The sequence below is a fragment of the Ranitomeya imitator genome, chromosome 7 (assembly GCF_032444005.1).
Source record: "Ranitomeya imitator isolate aRanImi1 chromosome 7, aRanImi1.pri, whole genome shotgun sequence".
In the NCBI taxonomy this organism is placed as follows: domain Eukaryota; kingdom Metazoa; phylum Chordata; class Amphibia; order Anura; family Dendrobatidae; genus Ranitomeya; species Ranitomeya imitator.
This window is the reverse complement of record NC_091288.1, coordinates 18,686,207-18,708,707: the sequence shown is the minus strand read 5'-3', so window position 1 is coordinate 18,708,707 and position 22,501 is coordinate 18,686,207. Positions and strand designations below refer to the sequence as shown.

Genomic DNA, 22,501 nt, shown 5'->3' with positions numbered 1-22,501 from the left:
TGACATGTCATAAAAGTCACTTTTTGGAATTACAGCTTTTTTTTAACATGAAAATTGAAATTGGGATATAGACCATGTCTGACATGTGTTATGAGTACAGATCCTAGAATTCCAGCTTTACGCACCACATTGATGCTAATAACGCACACATTTACCTCTTTGCCCAGATGTCACCTCCCGGCTCTACTATCCAAAAGTAGTATCTATCAGATAAAGGGCTCATGCACATGACCGATATTCTCGTAAGAGTTCTAACTATGGGTTTTATGGATATCACTCGTAGCTATGATATTCTATGAGGCTGTGCACATGTCTGATTTTTCCGTAGACGGATTGCTCCACAGAAAAAAAAAAAGGAAAATTGTCCAATTTTTATTCGAGGGTCGAATCAAAATCGGCAATGCGATGTCATCCAAGTGTGGTTCATGAAAAACTTTGGACCACATTTGGATGACATCCAAGTGCAGTCCAATTTTCACAAACTGACAGAAAGCAGAAGGTGGAGAAAATTTTCTTTTTCTCCAAGTCTGAGAAATTATAATGCCACTCTGATGAAACTCTGATCAGATTTTGATCAAGCTCTGATCAAAATCTGATCAGAATAATCGGACGTTTTTTCTCGGGTGTGGAGAAATTGGTCTTGTGAACTTACCCAAAACTTCATACTTTTCCTTCCACTTTCTATACAACAGCAAATAAAGGACTAAACTAATCATCCCACCATCTCAGCCCCTCTACTCAACAGATCTATGAATCCTACTTAATAGGTCCACATTTTCCACAGTATCACAAATCTACCAGTTTGGGGTAAACTTTCATTCCACCCTGCCTTTCAAACCCAACAATAAAGACCTGTCCTCCTCCAACTCATTCAATTTTTTTTAAATTCGCTCTTTTCCTTAGGCCTCATTCAGATGTCCAATTTTCTCACGTACAAGAAAAATGCACAGATTATTTTGATCAGACTGTAATCGGAGTTTGATCAGATTGTTCTCCGAGTGTCATCTGTTTTTCTCGTAGGTGGAGAAAAATAAATTCTGCTATGTGACAGTGGATGAAAATCGGACTGTACTTGGATGTTATATGCGAACGGTCCAAATTTTTCATGGACCTATAAACTTGCATTGCCGATTTTGATCCAACACTCAGATCAAGATCGGACAGGTCTCCGTGATTTTGCACAGACCATTCGGTCCACGGAAAATCACGGATTTGAGAGTGACCCCATTCACTATTGTAGGTACAAGTGCTATCCATGAAAAGCACGGATAGCACTCATACCTGAAAAAAATGGATGTCTGAATGAAACCTAACTTTGAGCAAAGTGATAAAACATGTCCGACTCCTAATAATCCTCAGCCTAGGCTATTGCAACATCATCTCATCTAGTAAGCAGTCGCACCTCTTATCCACCCACAGCCGTTAATTCCCTTCTCCCTTATTACTCTTCTTCTAGCAAGCATTCAATTTTACAATCTATTGCTTATGAAATTCAGTTCCCAATAATAAAAAGGTTTTCAATAATCATTTGTGTAGCTCCATCGACTTGTGCTCCTTGAAAATAAACTCAACACTTATTCACCCTCCCCTGCTCTGCGCTGTTGCCCCAGTCATTCTTGGCTCGTGCCGTCTACATCACAAGAGCGGCTGAGCACCGATTCCCCGCAGCGATCACGTGCGCTGCAGTCGAGTAGGTGAGTAACTGTTTAATGGAGCTGAAGACAATAGACCTAAAAAAAAAAAAAATATTACCGGAGAACTCCACTGACCATGATTTACAGGCCGTCAATAATCTGTCCCCTCCATGGATCTGTAATCTAACCTCCTACTACCGCTCTACGCATAATCTCCAATCCATAACCCGTCCTCTCCAAGCATCTTTAACATAATCTCCTGATGGCAACAGTTCATAATATGTCTTCTCCATACATCTTTGACTCAATCTCCCAATACATAAACTCCAGTCTAAAAACTCTCCCCTCCATATATCTGACATAACCTCCCGATAGCAACTTACACATAACCTGTCCTCTCCATACATCTCTGTCCGAATCTCATTTAGCCATCTGCTCATAGAACCTCAAATCCATAACATTTGCCTCCTCGATTCATGTCTGACCCAATCTCCTGGCATCCCCTTACAAGTAATCACTGGTCCATAACCTGTCCTCATCAAACATCTCTGACCTAATCTTCCGAAGCCTCCACACACCTAATCTCCAGTCCATCACCTACCCACTCCATACATCTCCGCTCTACTAGCAGCTAGCTCCTTGATCATCTCTTGTTCTCAGAAGACCCGCTTCCTTACTCATCTCTTGTACGTCCTACGATATCTCCCTTGCAACCACCAGTCTTGCTACTCCAATTGGTCAGAGTCTTCACTACCTTCAACCTGAAACCCATCTCTTCAGGAAAGTCTACGCAGTCCAATGACCCCACGGACGCCCCACTGCCATATAAGCAGCTTCTCTGTCTATACCTTGCCCTGGCGTTAATGTCGTGTTCTAATAAATTAAGATAATATTGCATGAAATTAGTAGTCATTCCTACCTTAGTAAAGCGTTCTTTCCATCACTCCGTGTACACTGCACCTGCCTTGTCTGATAACCAATCTCCATATCCCAGGAATCCGATCGCTCGTAGGACTTTGAACCCTCTTGTCTAAATGTGCTTCTTTCTCCAGAATCCGACCCAAAATCCAACATGGTCCTTCCGCTCAGATTAATTTCCTTCAAATAAGGCAGCCTGCACTCACTCCACGGCCCAACCTTAAGACTGTATGTATGTTCCTCTTCTCCGAAAGAGCAGAAGCTGAGTAATGGACATGACCTCCATTCCGTAAGGTTGGGACAATCTGCTCCGCCATACGCAGGCGGAGACACGACGGAACGTGTTCTGTGCTGGAGATGGGTCCCACAGCTTTTACTGCATGTAGACCATGGGGAAAATTCGGAAACAATACAATCCTGAGGACAAGGAACCAGACAGGTTTGTTCTGTTGGTGGCCGTGGTGAAAAATGTCCACAGATTTCGGAATGTACAATGGACCTGTTGATCTTGTGGATACAGGTGACATCTCTGTGCTGTAAGCCCCGCTGAGCAGTCACACACTCTGAGGTTCTAGTTTTAACCTCATTGCTGACATAGGGGATAAAAATACAAGTGTCCCATTCTGTAGACTCCCAATGAAAGAGGTCACTGTGCCAGTCACAGATTTTAAAGCAGTTCCTTTGGCTTGCAGGCTCATCCTGTGGATCACAGTTTTTGATATGTGCCACCCAACCTTCTCCATGCTCACACCAAACTGATCGACTTTGTAGTCCACCCGATCCACATTCACCTATGCATTGCCCCCATGCACCTGGAAAACAAAAATACCCATAAGTAATCATCAGTTTATACCATATTGTCCACAACTATACAACTGTGCATTGTTATTTATAGGAAAGTATAATATAAACTAATTTCATTGGATGCTCTACATAACTAATCTAATTACAGTAGTTATATTTCTGTACATAGGGGCAGTATTATAGTAGCTATATTCTTGTATATAGGGGCAGTATTATAAGAGTTATATTCTTGTACATAGGAGCAGTATTATAGTGGATACATTCTTGTATATACGGGCAGTATTATAGTAGTTATATTCTTGTACATAGGGGCAGTATTATGGTAGTTATATTCTTGTACATAGGAGCAGTATTATAGTAGTTATATTCTTGTACATAGGGGCAGTATTATAGTAGTTATATTCTTGTACATAGGGGCAGTATTATAGTAGTTATACTCTTGTACATAGGAGCAGTATTATAGTAGTTATATTCTTGTACATAGCGGGCAGTATTATAGTAGTTATATTCTTGTACATAGGAGCAGTATTATAGTAGTTATATTCTTGTATATAGGGGCAGTATTATAGTAGTTATATTCTTGTATATAGGAGCAGTATTATAGTAATTATATTCTTGTACATAGGAGCAGTAACATAGTAGTTATATTCTTGTACATAGGAGCAGTATTATAGTAGTTATATTCTTGTATATAGGAGTAGTATTATAGTAATTATATTCTTGTACATAGGGGCAGTACTATAGTAACTATATTTTTGTACATAGGAGCAGTATTATAATAGTGGTTTATTCTTGTACATAGGAGCAGTATTATAGTAGTTATATTCTTGTACATAGGGGCAGTATTATAGTAGTTATATTCTTGTACATAGGGGCAGTATTATAGTAGTTATATTCTTGTACATAGAGGCAGTATTATAGTAGTTATGTTCTTGTACATAGAGACAGTATTATAATCGTTATATTCTTGTACATAGGAGCAGTATTATAGTAGTTATATTCTTGTACATAGAGGCAGTATTATAATCGTTATATTCTTGTACATAGGAGCAGTATTATAGTAGTTATATTCTTGTACATAGAGGGCAGTATTATAGTAGTTATATTCTTGTACATAGGGACAGTATTATAGTAGTTATAGTCTTGTATATAGGAGCAGTATTATAGTAGTTATATTCTTGTACATAGGGACAGTATTATAGTAGTTATATTCTTGTACATAGGAGCAGTATTATAGTAGTTATATTCTTGTACATAGGAACAGTATTATAGTAGTTATAGTCTTGTATATAGGAGCAGTATTATAGTAGTTATATTCTTGTACATAGGGCAGTATTATAGTAGTCATATTCTTGTACATAGGAGCAGTATTATAGTAGTTATATTCCTGTACATAGGGCAGTATTATAGTAGTTATATTCTTGTATATAGGAGCAGTATTATAGTAGTTATATTCTTGTACATAGGAGCAGTATTATAGTAGTTATATTCCTGTACATAGGGCAGTATTATAGTAGTTATAGTTTTGTATATAGGAGCAGTATTATAGTAGTTATATTCTTGTACATAAGGACAGTATTATAGTAGTTATATTCTTGTACATAGGAGCAGTATTATAGTAGTTATATTCTTGTACATAGGGGCAGTATTATAGTAGTCATATTCTTGTACATAGGAGCAGTATTATAGTAGTCATATTCTTGTACATAGGAGCAGTATTATAGTAGTTATATTCTTGTACATAGGGGCAGTATTATAGTAGTCATATTCTTGTACATAGGAGCAGTATTATAGTAGTTATATTCTTGTACATAGGGCAGTATTATAGTAGTCATATTCTTGTACATAGGAGCAGTATTATAGTAGTTATATTCTTGTACATAGGAGCAGTATTATAGTAGTTATATTCTTGTACATAGGGGCAGTATTATAGTAGTTATATTCTTGTACATAGGAGCAGTATTATAGTAGTTATATTCTTGTACATAGGGACAGTATTATAGTAGTTATATTCTTGTACATAGGGACAGTATTATAGTAGTTATATTCTTGTACATAGGAGCAGTATTATAGTAGTCATATTCTTGTACATAGGAGCAGTATTATAGTAGTTATGTTCTTGTACATAGAGGCAGTATTATAATCGTTATATTCTTGTATATGTCGGAGAATATTATAGTAGTTATAATCTCATCCTTAGTTATGGTATTTTATGATCGTTATAAAATGGGTCAGTGGATTAGAGGTCTGTAGTTTTAGTGATTCTTAAACTGAACGATCATTAAATGTCATCACCACATTTGTCAGGCAGTACACCTCTTTACAACTTATACCTGATACAATAAAGAATGTGTTTTTTCCTCTTTGGTAAATGTAAATGAGGCTCTGGTGCCAGCGATGTAATTATCTATAAGGTCTGTAGCTACAGTAACAATATACTTACATGTACACACATACAATCATACCGAGGGCACAGAAGGATAACTGTCTCATTACATAATACTAATAATGTTAATTGTTTGCGGCCGCATTGTTTGCTGCCGGGATTGTTGTATTTCGCAGTCTACGTGGGATTCTTTATTCAGCTTAGTCATATTTCATTTTTCTGTATTCCAGCTCTTCTCAAGGTTGCAGTTTGTGAAAAAAAAAAGATAAAAACTTGGCTGAGCACAATGAGATTGCATTCATTCTGCACAAACTAATAAGAAATCTCCAAACTCTGGAGCACAAACACTCAGAAGCAGGGTCACGAGACCCATATATATTATATATTGCTTAGTTACATCCTTGTCTGGAAAATCTGAGGGACATCCAGTGCTGACGATCTTACAGACAGCACCCAGCTCACCAGTAGCTCTTTAAGTGTGCCTGGTTAGGCGGTATTCTCAGATTAGGGGCGCTGACTGTCGCTGTGTAACGAGATAAATTGACCATGATGAAGACTGGGAAAGCTGGATAACCGCCCACGTGAAAACTATGACTCAGGGATGGTTTTATAGAACCAGCTCGACGCTTTTAGATTATTCTTTAATATGGAAAGCTGTATAAACTGCTCATAGTGGACAGCCATTAATTGTCCAAATAATATTGTCAAACCGTGCCTAAATAATATTGTAATAGAGTGTCCGCATGATACTGCATATACAGCCAATATACTTCCACAATATCTTTCAACCATAATACCACCACACCATGCAACCACACAGTGCCAAATTAATGCTGCCAAGTACTGTACACATTGCTACTATAAAGTGGAAAAATAATGTTAAAATAACATGCAATTATTTTTACCTACTGTAATTGTGCATACCGGAAAAATTCAACTGGAAAATAAACCTTCTTCTGAAAATTTCACACGAGGCAAACGAACTGATGAAATCACTTTGTGAGTAACAGTACGTAGAGAGCCTCAGAAACGGTCTCTCAAGCGTCTCACCCACTCAGCCTAGTCATGGAGCCAGAATAAGAGCCGAGAGGGATGAATGAACCAAGAATTGCGTATATACTGCAAAATGACTAAGTAAAAGTTTTCCCTCGTAAAAAGTTTAGAACTGTTTGTAACGCTGGTGGGTGCGTCACCCGGTCTTCACTAGTTGCTCTGAGCGTGAGGCTAGGCTTGGGGCGTAGGATAGCCACCAGGTGCCACTCCATGGCTGTGTCCGGACGTGCAGCAGATGACTCGCAGGTCAAAACAGGTGAATTAATATTCCCTGCATGCCTGCTGTCTCTTTCAATTGTGCCCTTTGGAATTCTCGCTCTGTGTGTAATAAACTCTCCTTCATTCATGACTTCTTCCTTTCTAATTCTCTTAATCTCCTGGCTCTTACTGAAACCTGGATCCAGCAGTCAGACACCACCGCTGCTGCTGCTCTTTCATATGGTGGACTACACTTTTCTCATACCCCAAGATCAGACAACAGAACAGGTGGAGGCGTTGGTCTGCTCCTTTCACCCAAATGTACTTTCCAAGTTATCCCCCAAGTACCCTCACTTGTCTTCCCTTCCTTTGAGGTCCATGTGGTCAGACTCTACGTCCCCTTCTCCATGCGAGTGGCGGTGGTGTATCGTCCTCCCGGCCCCTCTCATCAGTTCCTGGATCACTTTGCCACCTGGCTTCCACACTTTCTCTCCTGTGACACCCCCACCCTTATCATGGGTGATTTCAACATCCCCATTGCCTCTCCCCTCTCCCCATCTGCTTCTCACCTTTTATCTCTATCCTCCTCTTTTGGCCTCTCGCAGCATACTAACTCTCCAACACATGAAGATGGAAACTCCCTTGACTTGGTCTTCTCCCGACTTTGCTCAGTGGATGACTTCACAAACTCCCCTCTCCCGCTCTCTGACCACAACCTTCTTTCATTCTCTATCAAGAACTGCCATCCCGCTCAGGTCACCCCCACTTTCCACACCTATAGAAACATACAGGCCATTAACACCCAGAAACTTATGATGAACTTGCAGTCCTCATTGGCCCCTATTTCCTCCATCTCATGTCCTGATTCTGCATTGAAGCATTACAATGAAACCCTGCAAAGTGCTCTGGATGAAGCTGCTCCTCCTATACATAAAACAACTCGGCACAGACGGCAACAACCGTGGCACACGCTGCAAACACGTTTCCTGCAGCGGTGCTCCAGGTGCGCAGAACGTCTGTGGAGAAAATCTAATCAACCCGAAGATTTCATCCATTATAAGTTCATGCTAAAGACATACAATTCTGCCCTTCACCTCTCCAAACAAACCTACTTCAACACCCTCATCACCTCCCTGTCCAATAACCCTAAACGTCTCTTTGACACGTTCCAGTCCCTACTCAACCCAAGAGAGCAGGCCCCAACCACGGATCTCCGTGCTGACGATCTGGCCAATTACTTCAAAGAAAAAATTGACCACATTCGACAGGAAATCATCTCCCAATCTCTTCATACCATGCACTGTCCTCCCTCCCCCACTGCATCTAGTTCACTCTCTGACTTTGAAGCAGTTACAGAAGAAGAAGTAAGCAGGCTCCTTGCATCTTCGCGCCCGACCACTTGCACCAGTGACCCCATTCCGTCACATCTCCTCCAGTCCCTTTCCCCGGCTATCACCTCTCACCTAACAAAAATATTCAACCTTTCCCTCACTTCCGGTATTTTTCCCTCCTCATTTAAGCATGCCATCATACATCCATTACTTAAAAAACCATCCCTCGATCAAAACTGTGCCGCTAATTATAGACCTGTCTCTAATCTTCCCTTCATCTCTAAACTCCTCGAACGCCTGGTCCACTCCCGTCTTACCCGCTATCTCTCAGATAACTCTCTTCTCGACCCTCTTCAATCTGGCTTCCGCTCTTTACACTCTACTGAAACTGCCCTCATTAAAGTCTCTAATGACCTACTAACAGCTAAATCTAATGGTCACTACTCCATGCTAATTCTCTTGGATCTCTCTGCAGCATTTGACACTGTGGATCATCAGCTCCTCCTCACTATGCTCCGCTCCATCGGCCTCAAGGACACCGTTCTCTCCTGGTTCTCCTCCTATCTCTCTGACCGATCCTTCACTGTATGTTTTGCTGGTTCCTCCTCCTCTCACCTTCCCCTTACTGTTGGGGTTCCTCAAGGATCAGTCCTAGGCCCCCTACTCTTCTCGTTGTATACTGCCCCTATTGGACAAACAATCAGTAGATTTGGTTTCCAGTACCATCTCTATGCTGACGACACCCAATTATACACTTCTGCTCCCGATATCACACCGACCTTTTTAGAAAACACCAGTGATTGTCTTACCGCTGTCTCTAACATCATGTCCTCCCTCTATCTGAAACTAAACCTGTCAAAAACTGAACTCCTCGTGTTCTCTCCCTCTACTAACCTACCTTTGCCTGACATTGCCATCTCCGTGTGCGGTTCCACCATTACTCCAAAGCAACATGCCCGCTGCCTTGGGGTCATCCTTGATTCTGACCTTTCATTCACCCCCTACATCCGATCACTGGCTCGCTCTTCTTACCTGCATCTCAAAAACATTTCTAGAATTCGCCCTTTTCTTAATTTCGACTCTGCAAAAACTCTGACTGTTTCACTTATTCATTCTCGTCTGGACTATTGTAACTCTCTACTAATCGGTCTCCCTCTTGCAAAACTCTCCCCGCTCCAATCTGTCCTGAATGCTGCAGCCAGGATCATATTCCTCACCAACCGTTACACCGATGCCTCTACCCTGTGCCAGTCATTACACTGGCTACCCATCCACTCCAGAATCCAGTACAAAACTACTACCCTCATCCACAAAGCACTCCATGGCTCAGCACCACCCTACATCTCCTCCCTGGTATCAGTCTACCACCCTACCCGTGCCCTCCGCTCCGCTAATGACCTCAGGTTAGCATCCTCAATAATCAGAACCTCCCACTCCCGTCTCCAAGACTTTACACGTGCTGCGCCGATTCTTTGGAATGCACTACCTAGGTTAATACGATTAATCCCCAATCCCCACAGTTTTAAGCGTGCCCTAAAAACTCATTTGTTCAGACTGGCCTACCGCCTCAATGCATTAACCTAACGATCCCTGTGTGGCCTATTTATAAAAAAAAAAAAAAAAAAGGTTCCTCGCATCATGTTCTCATACACTTTATGCAGTATTAGCCCTCTGTGTCTGTACTGCTACATACTTAGGCAGGTAACTGGTTCATGCAGCTTTACATGAACACCTGAGCCTTACACTATAGCTGGTCCGAATAACTAAAGCAATTGTTACCATCCACCTCTCGTGTCTCCCCTTTTCCCCATAGTTTGTAAGCTTGCGAGCAGGGCCCTCACTCCTCCTGGTATCTGTTTTGAACTGTATTTCTGTTATGATGTAATGTTTATTGTCTGTACAAGTCCCCTCTATAATTTGTAAAGCGCTGCGGAATATGTTGGCGCTATATAAATAAAATTATTATTATTATTATTATTATAGGTGTGCAAGGTACAGAGAGGCAAGACAGAAGCGTAGTCAGACAGTCCGGGGTCAGGACTGGCAGCTCAGGTTCAGAATACATAGCCGAGGTCTGGAGCGGAGAGAACAGACAGGACGAGAAGACAAGCCGGGTCAATAATGGGAGGGATAAATAACAAAACAGATTGACCGGCACTAGATGCTAACAGCAAACTGGAACCTAAGCTCAGGCACAGGTGGGAGGGCCGATGTTGCCTGATATAGCCCCTGCTGGATGCTGGGTGGTGAATGGCTGGGGAATACAAATCCTGAAGGACACAGCAGGGTTAAATTCCTGCGGGATCTGGCAGCGCCCCTCTAGCCATGTGGAGACATCAGGGATATACTGCAGATTTTTGAAATGCTACTTGGACTTAGCGCGGCAGTCAGATATGAGGATATGCAAAGCGGCAAACACAGTGAATATCACGGTGGCGGGAACGCATGCGAGTTACTGCCGTGACACTGTTCTTCCACAGCTTCCAACTTTTTGGGCTGTCAAAGAGGAAAATGTGTTTACTTTTCCTGAAAGATCTATTTTCAGTATGTCTGTATTGTAGATGCTTAAATGATCTTTAGTAAATTATCACAAAACCTGTCAATATATAAAAATGTTTAAGTTCCAAATTTAATCGAAAGAAACTGATTTAAAAGGAGTTGTCCAATACTAACAAATATTGTATTAGTGGGTCCATGGCAGTGATAAAATAAAAAAGTCCCACGACGCCCCTCTGTACCGCTGCAAGCGTCATCCACCAGTCTCCCAGCTTCATTTTCCATACAGGGATGTTAGGTGACAATAACCACTGATTGACTGCAGTGGTCACCTGACACCACAGTCTGGGAGAGCAAAAACAGAATGGCTGCAGTGGTCACTTGACACCCCAGAGAAACCACTGATGGACTGCAGCCATCATCTGACACTCAAGTCTGTGAGACAAACCAGTGGATGGATCCAGACCAATGAGGAACACCAACATCAGTATAGAGGAGCATCAGGGGTCTGGTGGATGAGTATGTTTTTAATTTTTAATTTTTTTTAAAACTCTGCCATGGATCCATTAATGCAATGTTTATTACTATTGTACATTACATTACATTACATTCAAGAACCAGACAGATAGGGCCCGATTCATTATTGCATTTTCGCTTTTGTCTAGTTTTTGGCGCTTTTCATTTGCATTCTATTCTTTTAGTTTGCATTTTTTTTAATCTATTTTACAGTACATGAGTCCTGTTTTGTTTTTTTTGTTTTCTTTTTACGTTCCTCATTGTGAGAGTAGTTTGTATTTTCTTGATGTTTTTGGCAGATTTATCATTTGCAAGTTTTTAAAACGTAGCTGGTACATTATTATACTCCAGTCTACAGTCTTTTGGAACTTAATGGGATAAGGTGGAGTACAGCTTTCAATCACCTCCAAAAACAGGGGTTTTCATACTGCCACTCTATTGATTGGTGGAGGTTCAAATGATGGGGCCACCAGAGATTAGACATTTTCCCCTTATCATACGGATGGATGGAAAAGGTTATCACACTACCTCCTTAAGGATCGAGAAGGAACACAATCTTCGGTCAAAAGTAGAGATAGTCCCTCCAAAACAGAGACATCTTACAAGTGAGTACACCTCTGTATAAAGCCATGATTAAGACATCAAGTCGAAACGAGTCTGAATAATGCTGCCACTCCATGAACTTTTTATGCGTGTTGCTGTGTAATACTTTTTGAGTGGTTTACCATTATCTATATTTTAATATGAATAAACAAGAATTTTTAATTGAATTTCCTGCTGGATATATCATATTTTTTTCCTGTGGACTGTGTGCTCCTACCTCCGTGCAGGAACAGATGAGAGGTGGCTGATTCCCAGGTGAGCTGACTACTTGTGTGTTTTGTTTTTTTCACCTCTGTATAAAGACCGCATTATGACATTTCCTTCCATCTCTTTTACTTGAGCTTCAATGACTACAACACAAAGAACGGTGAACAGATTTTCGCACCACTTCTACGACTATAATGCACAGCCTGGTTATATGGATCCAGCCGGACTCATACTCGGCTCCGTTCCTCAAACATTTCTCCTCTCTAACTTTTTCTATTAAAACCTAATAAGACCATCTGCTCCTGGCAGTTATAGCAGCGGATCCATCTGTTTAAGAGCACTGTTTTCCTAACACCAAGTGCTGTGTGTAATAAATGTTATTTAAAAATACTGTCTGGGTACATTGTGCACACGGTAAAGTTCATTGCTGCCGCGGGGGGCGGCGATACGTCAATGTATGATAGTAAGAGATAGTTGGAAGAGTGATTCACTATCAGGCTGCCATATTACACCTTGTATGTAGTCAGTGAGTCACTGGAAAGATTTACTAGAGCCAATTTCATATATCTGTGTATCACGTCAGAGTACTTACTAGTCGCCCGTCTCCTAACCTGAATTCAACAACCTTGTAGGCATATACACTGCTCAAAAAAATAAAGGGAATACTAAAATCCCACATCATAGATATCGCTGAACGAAAGATTCCCAGTTGTAAATCTTTATTCATTGCATAGTGGAATGTGTTGAGAACAATAAAACCTAAAAATGATCAACGTAAATCACAACTAATATCCCACTTAGGTCTGGAGTTGGAATCATGCTCAAAATCAAAGTGGAAAATGAAGTTACAGGCTGATCCAACATCAGTGGAAATGCCTCAAGACAAGGAAATTATGCTCAGTAGTGTGTGTGACCTCCACGTGCCTGTATGACCTCCATATACCTGGGTATGCTTCTGATGAGGTGACAGATGGTCTCCTGAGGGATTTCCTCCCAGACCTGGACTAAAGCATCCACCAACTCCTGGACAGTCTGAGGTGCAACATAACGTTGGTGGATAATGAGAGACATGATGTTCCAGATGTGTTCAATCGGATTCAGGTCTGGGGATCGGATGAGCCAGTCCATAGCTTCAATGCCTTCATCTTGCAGGAACTGCTGACACACTCCAACCACATGAGGTCTGGCATTGTCCTGCATTAGGAGGAACCAGGGCCAACCACATCAGCATATGGACTCACAAGGGGTCTGAGGATCTCATCTCGGTACCTAATGGCAGTCAGGCTACCTCTGACGAGCACATGGAGGGTTGTGTAGTGCTCCAAAGAAATTCCACCCGACACCATTACTGACCCACTGCCAAACCGGTCATGCTAAAGGAGGTTGCAGGCAGCAGATCGCTCTCCACGGCGTCTCCAGACTCTTTCACGTCTGTCACATGTGCTCAGTGGGAACCTGCTTTCATCTGTGAAAAGCACAGGGCGCCAGTGGGGAATTTGCCAATCCTGGTGTTCTGTGGCAAATGCTAAGCGTCCTACATGGTGTTGGGTTGTTAGCACAACCCCCATCTACGGGTGTCGGGCACTCAGACCATTCTCATGGAGTCGGTTTCTAACCGTTTGTGTAGACACATGCACATTTGTGGCCTGCTGGAGGTCATTTTCCAGGGCTCTGGCAGTGCTCCTCCTGTTCCGCCTTGCACAAAGGCTGAGGTAGCCGTCCTGCTGATGGGATGTTGCCCTCCTATGGCCCCCTCCACATCTCCTGTTGTACTGGCCTGTCTCCGTAATGTCTGGACATTACGCTGACAGACACAGCAAATCTTCTTGCCACAGCTCGCATTGATGTGCCATCCTGGATGAGCTGCACTACCTGAGCCACTTGTGTGGGTTGTAGAGTCCGTCTCATGCTACCACGAGTGTGAAAGCACAACCAACATTCAAAAGTGACCAAAACATCGGCCAGAAAGCATTGGTACTGAGATGTGGTCTGTGGTCCCCACCTGCAAAACCACTCCTTTATTGAGTGTGTCTTCATAATTGCCAATAATTTCCATCTGTTGTCTATTCCATTTACACAACAGCATGTGAAATTGATTGTCAACTAGTGTTCTTTCCTAAGTGGACAGTTTGATTTCAAAGACGTTTGATTTACTTGGAGTTATTTTCTGTTGTTTACGTGTTCCCTTTATTTTTTTGAGCAGTGTATTAGGCTGTTGAGTTTGGGTCAGGAGACCCTTGGCCGGTCCGTAAATCATAATCCGTACTTGGACCATGATACACGGATGTATGAAATCAGCTGGAAACCCTGGAACAAGTGCAAAAATTACTTCCAGCAGCTCCTAATGCATATATATTGACTATCTTTTGTCTTAAGTCTGTAATATTCTCCTTGTACAATGTGGTGATCGCTACACATAAAGGGGCTTAGATTCATTATGGTGGGCTTCAGGGAAGACAGACTGGTATTGTAATAATTACAATACTCTGTGGTTAATACCATTTCCTTTATTCAAGGTTACATTTTATTTAATACCGTACAATGTGACAAATAAGCAATAATAGAGGCACCAGAACGAAGCAAAATGTTTTTCACATCCCAGCGCATAGCAGATATCAATGGCTCACGCACAAAGAGTTGTAAAGAGAATAAAAAAAATATGGGTTTAATTAGGATCCTTTTAATGAGACCAGCCGCCCTAGATCCCTGAGCGGCATGTGGATGTACTGAACATATTGAATAAATGGGATTTTGTGTTTGACGCTTATTAATTTGAGCACAAAACAATCTATACCGTATTACCTTATATATTGACCCCCTGGGTCTAAACAAACTCTGAAAAAAAGTTGGCAACTGTAAAATATCCAGGAGCTTCATTTTCCAGATCCACAGCTCCATATACCCTGCTTTCTTTTGCACAGAAGTATCGGTAAATGACAACCTTCTATCGTCTTACAGCCACTAATTGGGGAAGATTAGGGCATTAGAGTTGTCCCATAAACATATACCCTAATAAGCTAAACGGTAACAATGTTTTGATCTTCTAACTTTCAGGCTCCGTTTCTCACCATCCACTACTACTTTGAACGTGAGACTACCGTCATTTAATAGACCATCATCTTGGATATCTGATACATAAATGTGACATGTAACTATTTAGCATATGATTAATTAGGCAGATTCTGCATTGTTACCGTTTTCCTCCTCAAAAATCTACATTTTAATTTTAATTATTTTGTTAGCATTTTGGAAATCCACCTTTGGCTTTGAACTTGGCCTGAATCCTTCCGGGCAGCTCTCGATCAGATTCAATCATGTGTCCACCGAATTCTGATCCCAGGTCTCTCCTCCACGTTCCCCCATGTTGGTGCACACTGGTCGCCTCACTTGTGTGTGTATACAGCTTTTTCTTCAACTCAACCCACAAGTGTTGGATTTGGGTCAAGGTCTGGGGACTGTGGGGACAATGCAGCATCTCTACTTCACTGTCATTGAACCATTTATTTGCCAATCTCAATGTATGCTTCAGGTCGTTGTCCTGCTGGAATACTATGTCGTCCTTTTCATACCCATAGTACTCGATGTATGAAGTAACTCTTCTTGTAGGATACTTACATATAGCTCAGCATTGAGACCACCATCGATTCTGGTCAAGTATCCAACGCCTTTGGTTGTGAAACAACCCCATATCATCAGACTTCCTCCACCGAACTTGACAGTTCCTTCAACTTCTCCATCCGTTAGCCCCTTTTTCCCATCTTTTTTTCCAGACCCATTTGCAGCCATCAGAGTATTAACTTTTGTCTCACTGCTCCAAATCACCCGTTTCCAATCTGCTACTGTCGGCTTTTCGTACTTTTTTTGCACTCGAGCCAACGCTTCTTATGCCGATACTGAAGTTGAGGTTTCTTCAACCTTTTTTCGGTCCACCATTCCAGACCTGTGTAATGTGCATCGCACGGTGCTTGCAAGGACGTCTGTGATCTCACTAATACAAAGCATACAAGCCTCCGCCACTGCCGTGTGACCTTGGGATGAGCAGACTTGTTGACTCTGATATTTTGCCTGGACGTCCACCTTTTCACTTCTGAATGAATGGATGGACTTCGTTTCATATTTTTCCAACTCTCATGGTGCTCACATGATGCAGTTTGGCAATTTTCTTGGCCGATAGACGACTATCAATCAGCTGGATGATGCAGTTTCTCTTTTCTTGGAAAGTCTTCTTCATGGCGGCTCCTCGATACGAACCGATGACCTTTCACTTGGGAATCATCCTAATAACGCAATGAGCTATTAGGGAATGTGAGAACAAGTTGCAAAACAGTAACAATGTAGTGACATAAGAAGAATCTCATATGCTAAATAGCTGCAAGTCACATTTATGTATGTGATAGCCAAGATGATGGTCTATAAAATCATGGTAGTCTCACGTTCAGCAGAAGTGGATGGTGAGATCTGGAGCGTGAAAGTCAGAAGGTCAAAACATTGTCACCCTTTTGCTCGTCAGTGTATGACATAAGCATAGAAGATAAACGTAAGACCACGGGGGATCCCAGCGCCGACATCACAACTCCAATGGGGATGTACAAGTCCTCTGTGCATATGGAGGATTAGTGAGCATGTGAGACCACTTGTGGGAGTGGTGGTCTCTCATGTTCACTATCACTTCAGTCTCACACTGTTCTCCAGATTAATGGGCGTCTCAGCAGTCAGACCCTCAGGAAAAATATATATTTATTATCTATCTATTGAATTATTATAAATTTAAAGGGTTAAATTAAGAAAATAATCCGAGCCATCCATCCCACACAATTTAAATTGAACAACAACATGCACACCCAATCAGCTTTCTGTATAAATGGAGGACCCGAGATCCCTAGTTTGGTGATCGGTGGCATTCCAGCCCATGTTAAGTACAGTTGATTAAACCAGTTTTTTATATCTTCTTGGCCCCCTCTAGTGGTGGCTTCAGACAGCCCGAATTTAATTAATTATTGCGGTTGTCCAGGATTATACAGGACTGTGATATTGATGACATATGCTCAGGATAATACATCAATATCGCATTGGTGGGGTCTTATCTGGCTTACCCACTGATTAGCTGCTACGAGGCTCCTCAAACACTGGAGGTACAAAGTGTACGAAGGTGAAACAGCACAGCGCCTTACCCTGTGTAGTGGCCGTTCTTTGGTACTGCAGCCCGGCTTCTATTAAAGTAAATAGGACCTCAGCTGCAGTACCTGAGAGGATCCACTAAAGAGTGTATGGAGCTGTGCTGTTTTAGTTTCATACTTTCTGGCCATTACTAGACCCTACTTATAGCTAACTGGCGGGAGTGCCGAGTGTCAGACCCCGAATGATGCGATGTTGACTTGTCCTGAGGAGGGGTCATCAATATTGTAGGTCTTGAACAACCCCAATTGCTGCATGAAGGAAAATTTGGAAGTAGTCTATCAGAAACAAAAAAGATAACTGGCACAGCATACAATTTAGGACTGAAAAACTAAAATCAGTTACTCCACTTGAGATAAAATGTCAGCTGGACCTCCTTATGATGATTAAGGGTTGTCTGGCTTAGAAAAACCCCACTGCTAAGCTGCTCTGTCTTCATATTTCACAATGCAAACTGCATAAGCAAATACATCTCTTAGCCCTGATAAGGATCTTGTATTTACTTTGAAAATTAATGTCAGTAAGGCTCTATAATCCTTTATGAAAATTTCACTCAATTTTTACCCACTTAGACTGATTGAGAGCTCCTCAGTGTCCCTCCTCCCTGCTACTGCTGAATCTCCACCCATCCAGCCTGATCGCTCCTCAGTGTCCCTCCTCCCCGCTACTGCTGAATCTCCACCCATCCAGCCTGATCGCTCCTCAGTGTCCCTCCTCCCCGCTACTGCTGAATCTCCACCCATCCAGCCTGATCGCTCCTCAGTGTCTCTCCTCCCTGCTACTGCAGAATGAGAGGCAATTCAATCCTTTAATGGATGGCCCCCGCACTGGTGTCCACCATTTAAAAAGAGTTAAAGGCTTGTGTCCCATGTTTCCTGGTTTGCCTCATCTCCTCCCTTCCTGTTTGTCATATGGCACCCCTCCTTTTGTGCCCCCTTTATGAATTATGTCCTAGTCTCTTCCTGCCTCTCTCCTCACAACTGTGGGCCCCGGAGGCTGCGTTGTTCCACCCTCCATTCCTTACCTCTTATTTGTTCAGTGTGGTGGTTGATCTTGTGTTTGGTTTTAATTCATAGCCGTGGTCTATTGTTATACCCAAAAGAGTTTTTTGTATGTACGAAGTCGGGCTTGCGCCGAGAGTCTGACTGGGCATAGTGCCTTACCTGTGGTTTTGATACTCACATGCTCTGCACACCTTTGTCTGTGATCGACCTTCACCCAATAAAAGAGAAAAGTGTTTGGATTGAGTGTTATGTCTTCGTTACATGGGATAATTTGGGTTAAATAAGGTTGATGGGTCTCACCAGTCGCCCTACACATCTAGCCTGACTGACAGCTCTCTGCTGCAGAATGTTCACCCATGTAGTTTGATTTTCAGCTCCTCAGTGCACGTCCTCTCTACTGCTGCAGAATCTCCACCCATCTAGCCTGATTTAACAGCTGCTCACTGTTCCTCCACTCTGCTGCTGCAGAATCTACACCCATCTAGCCTGAATAACAGCTACTCACTGTTCCTCCGCTCTGCTGCTGCTGAATCTTGACCCAGCTAGCCTGATTGACAGCTCCCCAGTGTCCCTCCTCACTGCTGCTGAGATCTCACACTGCTCAGTACAAGCTGCAGCTTTCCATAACACTGAGTCGACAGAATGAAAACACTCGGCCTCAAGCTATTTCATTCTATTCTAAGATTCATAAAATGCTTACCTAAATTTCAGAATTATACTGCCATTCAGACATGGAATTTCAAAGTAAATACACTAGCTAATTCAGGTCTAAGATTTATTTAATAAAGTATGCAGACGCAGTTGATATTGTGACATCTGGTTACGATCCACTTTAAATACCGTAATATTGAATATTTATAGAGAAAGTCCACAATTAGGGATCCTTACCTCTTAGCCAGAGAGGAGAGCAGATATTAAGACTGCCCTTTCCGCTACAAAGACGCGCTATTGATTTCTGTGAAAACTGTGTAATACCTTATTTCTCCTGTGGAGGCACTGCAGGAAAACTAAATGCTTTCTATTGGGTATTCACACATATTACAATTGATCTATAGGGATCCCAGTGGCATGGAAGCCTGTGACTAGCTGGCAAGAAGCCAAACCAACAGAAAAGGCATTGCCTAAAGCTGGCAACTCTTCATTAAAGGATAACAGTTTGTCCAGAAATAAGAAGTGGTCAGTTCTTACATTCATTGCTTAGCGAACACATGCATCTAATATAAACACTGCAAAAATGGGAAAGAAATCAAAAGAGGCTGTTCGGTTTTTTAGTGGAATTACCCCATAATCCTCAGTGTAAATACAAAGTTCCCTACAAATACAGTGTACAGTGTAAATACAAAGTTCTTAGCCAATATCACAGGATTGTGTCTGGGACGGAGATAAGCTGCCCAGTAATGGCTGTCAGCACATGAACAGTTACTGTCCAATCCAGTTAGTGTTGCCTCGTGGGTATCGGCGTGCTCAGCTGGTAATACCTGGCAGCCTCACAATGAACAGATGGGAAGCCAAGCGGACTATGGAAGTGACTCGGGATGAAACCAACACAAAACAAAGAAACTGCAGCAATTCTTCTTCACATTTTAGAAAAACGTTCTTTTCTTACACAATAAAAACTATAAAACTGCTGATTTAAAGAGCAATAAACGTCGCTACATAATCTTCCATCGTTGTATCAATTATTCATACTCCCTGTATACTAAAATATCGTTTTATTTGGTAAAATTCAGTATTATAGCAAGAAAAACACTTACCTGTAGAGCCAGGATTATAGTAGTTATATTCTTGGACATAGGAGCAGTATTATAGTAGTTATATTCTTGTACATAGGGGCAGTATTATAGTAGTTATATTCTTGTACATAGGGGCAGTATTATAGTAGTTATATTCTTGTACATAGGGCAGTGTAATAGTAGTTATATTCTTGTACATAGGGGCAGTATTATAGTAGTTATATTCTTGTACATAGGAGCAGTATTATAGTAGTTATATTCTTATACATAGGGGCAGTATTATAGTAGTTATATTCTTGTACATAGGAGCAGTATTATAGTAGTTATATTCTTGTACATGGAGCAGTATTATAGTAGTTATATTCTTGTACATACGGGCAGTATTATAGTAGTTATATTCTTGCACATAGGGGCAGTATTATAGTAGTTATATTCTTGCACATAGGGGCAGTATTATAGTAGTTATATTCTTGTGCATAGGGGCAGTATTATAGTAGTTATATTCTTGTACATAGGGGCAGTATTATAGTAGTTATATTCTTGTACATAGGAGCAGTATTATAGTAGTTATATTCTTGTACATAGGGGCAGTATTATAGTAGTTATATTCTTGTACATAGGAGCAGTATTATAGTAGTTATATTCTTGTACATAGGAGCAGTATTATAGTAGTTATATTCTTGTACATAGGGGCAGTATTATAGTAGTTATAGTCTTGTACATAGGAGCAGTATTATAGTAGTTATATTCTTGTACATACGGGGCAATATTATAGTAGTTATATTCTTGTACATAGGGGGCAGTATTATAGTAGTTATATTCTTGTACATAGGGGGCAGTATTATAATAGTTACATTCTTGCACATAGGGGGCAGCATTATAGTAGTTACATTCTTGTACATAGAAGCAGTATTATAGTAGTTACATTCTTGTACATAGGGGGCAGTATTATAGTAGTTATATTCTTGTACATAGGGGCAGTATTATTGTAGTTATATTCTTGTACATAGGAGCAGTATTATAGTAGTTACATTCTTGTACATAGGGGGCAGTATTATAATAGTTACATTCTTGTACATAGGGGGCAGTATTATAGTAGTTATATTCTTGTACATAGGGAGCAGTATTATAGTAGTTACATTCTTGTACATAGGGGGCAGTATTATAATAGTTACATTCTTGTACATAGGGGGCAGTATTATAGTAGTTATATTCTTGTATGTAGGAGCAGTATTATAGTAGTTATATTCTTGTGCATAGGGGCAGTATTATAGTAGTTATATTCTTGTATGTAGGAGCAGTATTATAGTAGTTATATTCTTGTACATAGGGGCAGTATTATAGTAGTTATTCGTGTACATAGGGGGCAGTATTATAGTAGTTATATTCTTGTATATAGGGGCAGTATTATAGTAGTTATATTCTTGTATATAGGAGCAGTATTATAGTAGTTATATTCTTGTACATAGAGGCAGTATTATAGTAGTTATATTCTTGTACACAGGGAGCAGTATTATAGTAGTTATCTTGTTGTACATGGGGAGGCAGTATTATAATAGTTATATTCTTGTACATAGGAGCAGTATTATAGTAGTTATATTCTTGTACACAGGGAGCAGTATTATAGTAGTTATATTCTTGTACATAGCGGGCAGTATTATAGTAGTTATATTCTTGTACATAGGAGCAGTATTATAGTAGTTATATTCTTGTACATAGCGGGCAGTATTATAGTAGTTATATTCTTGTACACAGGGAGCAGTATTATAGTAGTTATATTCTTGTACACAGGGAGCAGTATTATAGTAGTTATATTCTTGTACACAGGGAGCAGTATTATAGTAGTTATCTTGTTGTACATGGGGAGGCAGTATTATAGTAGTTATATTCTTGTACATAGGAACAGTATTATAGTAGTTATATTCTTGTACATAGGAGCAGTATTATAGTAGTTATATTCTTGTACATAAGGGCAGTATTATAGTAGTTATATTCTTGTACATAGGAGCAGTATTATAGTAGTTATATTCTTGTACATAGGAGCAGTATTATAGTAGTTATATTCTTGTACATAGGAGCAGTATTATAGTAGTTATATTCTTGTACATAGCAGCAGTATTATAGTAGTTATATTCTTGTACATAAGGGCAGTATTATAGTAGTTATATTCTTGTACATAGGGAGCAGTATTATAGTAGTTATATTCTTGTACATAAGGGCAGTATTATAGTAGTTATATTCTTGTACATAGGGGGCAGTATTATAGTAGTTATATTCTTGTACATAAGGGCAGTATTATAGTAGTTATATTCTTGTACATGGGGAGGCAGTACTCCAGTAAATATCTTTTATAAATCGATGCATCAAAATGGCCTCTGAAACATGATTGAATTTTAATTGGCAACTGCTCAACTTCTCTCTTTTATTAGTTTTGATACATTTC

General features: G+C 40.8%; 1 protein-coding gene across 2 annotated transcripts in view; it reads right to left on the bottom strand.

Annotated features, from left to right (window-relative positions):
• Nucleotides 1–22,501, bottom strand: part of THSD7B (thrombospondin type 1 domain containing 7B) — a 452,200-nt gene that overhangs the window by 296,931 nt on the left and 132,768 nt on the right. For both annotated transcript variants that reach the window (XM_069732875.1, XM_069732874.1), the window contains exon 3: nucleotides 2,554–3,364. In XM_069732875.1, coding sequence (XP_069588976.1) covers nucleotides 2,554–3,364 — 811 coding nt within the window. The remainder of the gene's footprint in view (nucleotides 1–2,553; nucleotides 3,365–22,501) is intronic.